Source organism: Myotis davidii, unplaced genomic scaffold, assembly GCF_000327345.1.
Source record: "Myotis davidii unplaced genomic scaffold, ASM32734v1 scaffold642, whole genome shotgun sequence".
NCBI classification, from domain to species: Eukaryota; Metazoa; Chordata; class Mammalia; order Chiroptera; family Vespertilionidae; genus Myotis; species Myotis davidii.
The window spans coordinates 614282-622039 of NW_006293957.1; the positions used below are offsets into that span (position 1 = coordinate 614282).

At 49.4% G+C, this 7758-nt stretch overlaps 1 protein-coding gene across 1 annotated transcript in view; it reads right to left on the reverse strand.

Annotated features, from left to right (window-relative positions):
* Window positions 1-231: 231 nt before the first annotated feature.
* Window positions 232-7758, reverse strand: part of LOC102774700 (LIM domain-binding protein 3-like) — a gene marked incomplete at its 5' end in the record, with an annotated part of 12125 nt that continues 4598 nt past the window's right edge. The window contains 2 exon segments of the mRNA XM_015566673.1: window positions 232-357; window positions 4919-5034. Of these exon segments, the coding sequence (XP_015422159.1) occupies window positions 232-357; window positions 4919-5034 (242 nt within the window).

Sequence of the window (7758 nt, forward strand, 5' to 3'; positions counted from 1 at the left end):
CCGGCCTTGGAGGCTCCTCCTCCGCCCGCTCGCCTGGCGCTGGTGGCCCGGGACGTGCATCGCTGGGGAAAGTTAAAGTTACTTTTTGTTTTTCACTTTTGAGTTCCCAGGATTCGGTCCTAAACGTCCGAGGTGCAATTCCAGTCTGGGGTTAATTACTACTTTGGCTTAGGAACCTCCATTTGGCTTCTAGTCTGAACTAGGCAAATGCACAATCTGTGCAGAGAAGGACTAAGTTACACTCAGGAGCGCTCGGTGCTTCCCTCTCCATTCGTCAGGGTCTCCGTTCCTCCAGCAGCGGCCCGCCTGCCCCGCCCGGGCTTAGAACGGCTGCCCCTCCAGATTCACATGGCAGACCTGGGACAGAAAACAGACCGGGTGACACAGGCCGCGTGCAGGCCCGAGGGGGGAGCACCCGCCAAAGGTTTGTCACCCCTTTAGGGAAAGCGCTGTCCCGGGCAGAGTGGGGAGGAAGCAGCCCTTTCTCCCACCTGCAAGCCTTACCTGCGGAAGCAGACTCGCTGGGTTAAACTATATGAACTGAAGACTTCCAGAGAGGAACATGGAGTAAAACTCAAATTAAATTAATGGAATAGAGATATATGCATGCTGAAGACCCGTTGGCACTATCCAAAAATTAACAAGGAACCAATACTAGTTCATAAGTCAATATCCACAGAGATGGTTAACATCTAAAAAAATACCGTTAGTAAACTAGCAAACACGCCAGAAAATTATCCTCACTCGCAATGAAAGGAATAAGAAAAGCTCCACAAACACCACTAGAGAACTCTCACTTTAGTAAAATAAAAAACCAAACAAAGCCCTCAGTAGCTTGTCACCTCTAAGCTTACATACCTCTAGCCAAAGAGTGAAAGAAAGTAAGAGTCCTCACCGCTGCCCTGGCCAGTGTGGCTCAGTGGGTAGAGCGTCAGCCTGCGCACCAAAAGGTCCCGGGTTCGATTCCGGTCAAGGGCATGTACCTTGGTTGCAGGTTCCCTGGCCTGGGCCTCGATCAGGGCTCATGCAGGAGGCAACCAATCCATGTGTTTCTCTCACATCGATGTTTCTGTCTTTCCCTCTCTCTTCCACTCTCCCTAAAAATCAATGGGAAAATATCCTCGGGCGAAGATTAACAAAAAACAAAAACAAAACAAACAAACAAAGTCGGCACTGCCCAGCAGGTGCACCTGAGAGAAGAACTCTTAGAGGAAGGGAAGGGATGGCACCGAGTCGGGTTCTGTGTGCGTTATACCATGAAGGCCGGATGACTGAGAGATTTATGCACATTGTTTGGCAAAGTGCCCGCCTCATGTTATGGATGTAAGAATGTCCAAACCTGAGAGAAGCTTTATAAAAATGTGTTTGAGCCAACAGAAGATACAACTGGAAGCAAGATCTCAACAGACTTGGAAAAATGCTTCCAGCCCTCCCAGCTTTTAGACTACCAATGTGTAGGCTGGCCCTGGGTGAGCAATATGCCAATGAGTCAGAGTCAGCTGGGAAGCCACATTGGCTGGGATTGGCCCAGCCTCAGAGAGGGCGCTGAGGGTCCCTAACGGGCAGTAGAACTGGGGCCACAACCAGGACACTAACATTGGGTAAAGAAATGCAGGTGGGGTTCCCACATATGGGGAGGCATAAGGATGGGGCAATCACCCTACGGGGTCAGCGAGCGTGTGTCCACGCCAAGAGAGTTGGAAAGAAAAGCGGCATCATGAGGGCCCCGTGTGCAAAGCCCTGATGTCACACTTAGGGTCCCACAGACCTGCCAGTGGGCTCTGGCAGACATGACCTGAAAGTGTCTGAAAACATCCCAGGCGGATACAGTCATGTTGAGCTAACCAGGCTCCTGTGGTGGCCTCAAGCTGCTGCTGACAGTTTGGAGCCAAGTCCAAGAAGGTGGCACTCAAGATCCAACTGGAGATAGCTTTCATGGAGACAGAAAGACAGCTCTGGAGTGAGTTGGCCAGGAGATGCCTGCCAACCCTGCCTGGTCTGCAACAGTGCTGGCTGCTGGTGAGAACTCTGGGGTGAGTCAGGCTGGACAAGGAGTTGGGGGGACTGAAGACCAAAGGTGAGGCAGGGCCAGAACCTCAGAGGTGGCTCCCGTATGAGATGAGGCTGAGAACAGGATTTGTCATAACAAGGCCGTGCTCAGTGTCTTGGGCCAGGAGGCTGCAGGCAGGATGCATGGTGGCTTCGTGGTGGAGGGGGTCTCCTGCCTACTCAGCACCAGCACAGCCGGGATGGCCGCCTCCTCAGCTCCGGGGTCTAGGAGCATCGGGCCTGGCTGGGAAGGAGTGGTGGCCATAAGCAGTGCCGGCTACAGAGTGGAAGGCGATGAAATAGGCCGGGTGCAGCAGCCTCAGCACTGCCCACAGAAGTTATGCCACCAGCGTCCCCTCCTGTTACCCACGCTGCTGAGGAAGGGCCAGAAACCCACTAAACTTGGAGGAAACGAGGGGCCAGGAAGACATCCTTCCCCCAGGAAGGTAGGACCCAAATTCTTTCCCTGGAACTCAAGTGCCGAAGGCAGACAGGAGCTGAGCCCGACCCTGAGCCACGCTGCCCTTTCTGAGCCGCGTTCTGTGTGGTGGGACTCCAGCAAGCGGTCTGTGCTGCTGTGAATTGCTGGTATGTGCGGCTTTGCTTTCCTTCAAGATTCTACATTCCCTGAGGGGGAGTTCCGGAATGCTCTTGCGCTCCCAGGCTTGGCCATTGGAACTAGTCTGAAGGATGTGCTCTCCTGAGATAGGAGAAATGGGAAACACCGTCAACTGGGGGAGCTAGTCCTGGTCTTCCTTTCTTACTGTTTTTTTTTTAAGTTAAAAGAAAAATATATGCTCATTAAAAGTGATTTGGAAAGAGAACCAAGAAAACCCTCAAAGTTTTCCAATCGAAAGATTGTTTTCCAAAAATTCAAGCCATGTTCCATTTTGATAAACCCTAACAGGACAGGGAGTGCCACGGAGGGCTCGTTGAGGGGAGGACATAATGATTCTCCATGGTGATTCTCCACAGGATGGGATCTGCCTGGTTCCTTTGGGCGGATCCTTTGGGCAGAGCTATGGATCTCTCACACTTGACCAGAACTTAGCTGTAATCTCAGCCTGAACAGCCCTAAGCTTTGCTGCTTCTTTGGTTCTCCCTCTGGGACTTGTGCTTGCGATCATGCCTCTCAGCCAAACACAGTGAGCTCAAGGGAGGAGACGCCGCTCACGTTTGCCACGGCTCCCTCTCCATGCAACACAGGCCTCTCCTCAGCCTGCCTAGGAGAGGCCTCTGTGCCACTGTCTCCCTGGACCTTCTCCAAGTCTCCTGGGTTCTTGCAGAAGTTGGGTAATCAGACGTGTAGGCAGCATCTTAGGATCAGACAAGCCACAGCTGGAATGTAAGGGTCAGAGAGCCATATTCTGTGCCTTGCTGAACTGGGGACAACCCCAAAGTCAGCATATTTATATCATTGTCCCTCTTCTCTTTGGAGCGCAGGCCCTGATGTATTTAAAAGACTATAAAAGGCAACTAGAGAATGTGTTCAAAGATCTGGAAAATCAGTGTCTCCCCCACCCCCCACCCCCCATTTCATTTGTTGAAGTCCCAACCTCCAGCTCACCCGGCGTAGGGACCCAGCAGGGATCTCAGTGGAAACAGGGTCTTTGCAGATGTGATGAAGATGGAAGTTAAGAAGGGGGCACACTGGAGTGAGGTGGGCCCTTACTCCAATGCGGCCAGTGTCCTTTTCAGAGGAGCAGCACACAGCCAGACACACAGAGGAGAACGCCATGTGAAGACAGACACACGGAGGGCAAACAGTCATGTGACGATGGAGTCGGAGACTAGAGTTACGCAGTTAGAGGCCAAGAAACAGCGAGGACGGCAGGCAGAACCCAGGAGCTCGGGGAGAGAGCACGGCCCTGCTGACACCTTGAATTTGGACTTCTAGCCCCCAGCACTGTGAGAGAATACGTTTCTGTTGGTTGAGCCATTAGTTTATGGTACTTTGTTATGGCAGGCCTAGCAGACTGCTACACAGAGGGAATACAGTGCACCCCACTACTTTGAGGGGGCAGTATAGAAATGAATTGTAAAACCTGAAGTGTATAGCAGTAAACTTTATGACTTGGGTTGTCCTATGTCATAAGTTTATAAAAACGCTTCAAGTTTAAACTATACAGATCTTTCACACATCCCCGAAATTTACCTTGATCGGCTCTGGTAAAAAGAAAAAAATAGCAGTAGCACATTAACTTTCCCAAATTAAGTTGGCTATTCCCTAACTTTAAATGTCAGGATGTAAATGTCAGCAGGCTCATTGCCGAGTCCCCTCCCCAACCCAAAGCCCGCAGGAAGAAAATGCCAATCTCCCTGATCAAAACGACCGGGCTGTCTAGCAGAAATACATCACACATGGTTAATAGTTAATCTAGGGCTTATCTCCTGGCAACTACACATCAAGAAGAAGACCATTTAGGAAAATGAAATTACATTCAACCCTACTTTCTAAAGGTTGTATCAAAAGAAACTTTATCTCAGCTTTTTATAGGATTAGTCAATAAGCTCCAATCTATCGATCCTAATGAAAATTTAGGGGGGAAACTCTTGAATCACAGGAAGCATCTGCCTCCTTTAAATCTCAGCGTAAGTCACTGCTCTCACCTACTAAGGTGAGGCAGGTCCTGGGCTCTCTGTTGTCCCTAATGAAATGGAGAGTAACAAAGCCATCATGGTTAATAAAAATTACTAGTAATAAAACTTTGCTCAACTGTGACATATCAAGGCATCATGGTATTTGCCAACTTTTATAAACAACCAGAATATTAGAAGGCCAGAGTTGGAAGGATGTAGAGTGTGGGTCTGGGCCTCTAGGTCCCTCCTGCCCCTCTCAGAAGGCCAGAGCCCCATGCTGAAAACATACTGCACAAATGAAGCAGGTGTCGTGCCAGGTATGACCCAGGGCCTCGATGAACTTGTCACCAGCCTCCACAGGGAAATCGCAGCCGTGGCACTTGGTGCTGAACAGAGTGATGTAGTCTGAAACGAAAGGCAGAGTGAGGACCAGCAGCCAGCTGCGAGGAGGAGTGTCCCGGCCAGTGCCAGCCAACCCCCGGCGAGGGCCAGGGCAGTGGGAAACCCAACGGGTTACTTGTCATCTTGCAGACAAAACAGTTACAAGATTTGTTTTTTCCTTTTCCATTAAGAACTGGAATCGTGCAGGATGAGGCTTAGTTAGCACCCTGTGCCTGTTTGACTTGCGAGCACTTTCTCAAACTCTCATTCACTTTCTGCAGCTGAGCTTCTCCTCCGTCTCTGTCCCCTTAGAGCCAGGCAGACAGTCACAGAAAAAGGAAAAAATTTCTCAGCAACTCTGCTTATTTCGGAAGAATGAGAGCCCTTAACATTTTTAATAGCTATAGACTGTTCTTTGCTTGGTCATTCTTCTGTTATTGGGCATTTGTTTTCATAGCAAATTTTCACTACTGGAAACAATAATAATAACAAATATTATTTGTATAATGCTTTATAGTTTACCAAGCATTCTCAGTAGATGACACTATTTACTGATATCTCAGTGTCAAAGTCTTTGTACTCCCAGCTCAGTGCCTGGTACACATATGTGTTGAATGAATGAGTGAATGGATGAATTAATGAATCAATAAATCAATGAATGAAGTTAACCTTTGTGAAATCCCTCGAAGTCTGAACTATCATTGTTTTTCTGTTTGGTTTGGTTTGACTTTGTGGTTGAGGAAACGGGATCAAAGAGGGAAGGGCCTCGCCAGAGTGCACGGCTGAGACCCAGGGCCAGGCCCTGTGCCCCTCGGCCACAGGAGCCGGGGGCTCTGGGATCGGGCGGCAGCCCCACTGCGCACTGGGGCACTCTCCCAGGTTCTCTAGAAAACCCTGACGGCTGCTACGAAGCCTTCGTTTCCCCAGAGCTGTCTCCACAGCGCTGCCCTGTGGCTTTTCCTTTCGGCGGCTTTCTGGACAGTAGCCTGTGGACAGTAGCCATGGGGGTTATGACTTTGGGTGCTGAAGAAAGAGTGAGCCGGGTTCAAATTCCAGCTTTATTAAGGAATTGTTCAAACCTGAGGTAAGTTGCCTGACCCCTCAGTGCCTCTACTTTCTCATCTATATAGTGGGAATAACTACAGCACCTAACTTGTGGCATTGTTATAAGAATAAGTAAGATCATGTATGTGAAGGACTTGGCACAAAGTCTCAAAATGTTGGCTCTAATTTTGAGTGTCTTTGTGAGTGATGAGAGGAGGGGAGGGAAGCGGTCCCGCTATTAGTCCGCTGTTAGTGCTTCTCTGCGTGTCTTGTTTGATCTTAACAGCAGCTCTGAGAACAAGCACGATTCCGTTAAAGACCAGGAGTCTGGCTGCAGAGGTCCCGCCACAGTGAGGAGCGCGGCGGACTGACCCCGCTCCATGGCTGCCGGCTGTCTCCAGTGACTATCTGCCACTGAGCTTCGGTAAGTTCCACCTCTTGCATATTTTCCAATGTACAGTTTCCCTTTGGGGTTTAATTTAGTTTGACATGCAAATGCTTTTACATATATTGCAGTCTGTCAACCTTGTTTCTGGCCAAACATTTAATTTGTTCAGTAGACAGAAATCTATCACCACACCAGAACTAGGAAAACATTATTCTGCTTCCTTCAGGAACACAGCAGGTTATGGTTCACTCTCTGCACTGTAGGAAATTATCAATGTGGGCTGAGAAACAGGGCTATAGGCCCCCATCTCCAAGCCCTGCACCCACTTACTCCTGTTGGCCTCCAGATGCCCTGGGCTCTGCCCTCCGCCTCCACGCCTCCGCATGGACCAGGACCAGGCTGCCTCACTTTGTCTGCCTGGACCCCTGACATTCTTTGGGCCATGCCTTCCTTCTGGGGAGTCGTCATCCCCAAACCCACCAAGAAATATGAGATGGCCTCTGGAGGCTTCTCCTGGGCTTCCCTTCCTATTCACTCACTCACTCATTTATTCATTCATCTCTTAACTGTCCACTGATGTGTTGGCATCTCATAGATGATGGGTCTTCTTGAGGTGTTTGAGCGCAGAGCTCCCCCGCCCCATGCTTAGCATTTTGCACAGGAACTGGCACACATTTGATGGATAAATGGTTAAAAAAAAACCATATTAAATAGTAATTCCTGATCCCCACCTAACCACTCCCCTGCCGGCCTGATTGCCCCCAACTGCCCTCCCCTGCCAACCTGATCATCCCAACTGCCCTCCTGTGCCGACCTGATTGCCCCCTAACTGCTTGTTCCCCTGCACCAGCCTGATCTCACCCCTAACTGCTTGCTCCCCAGCACCAGCCTAATCTTGCCCCAACTGCTTTCTCCCTTGCTGGCCTGATTGCCCCTAACAGCCCCTCCCTCGGCCCCTGCCACTGTGGCTTTGTCCAGAAGGAAGTCAGACTTTGGGAAGATGTCTGGTTGATCTGGTCTAATTAGCATATTACCCTTTTATTAGTATAGATAGCACTGGAAGTCCTCACCACAGCAATCAGACAAGAAAAAGAAATAAAAGGCATCCAAATTGGAAAGAAGGATGTAAAACTCATTATTTGCAGATAACATGATATTGTACACAGAAAACCCTAAGGACCACCAAAAAAACTATTAGATTTAATAAATCAATTTGGCAATATAGCAGGATAAAAAATTAACACCCAGAAATCAATGGCATTTTTATACACCGACTAGAGGTCCAGTGCACAAAATTCGTGCATGGGGCAGTTGGT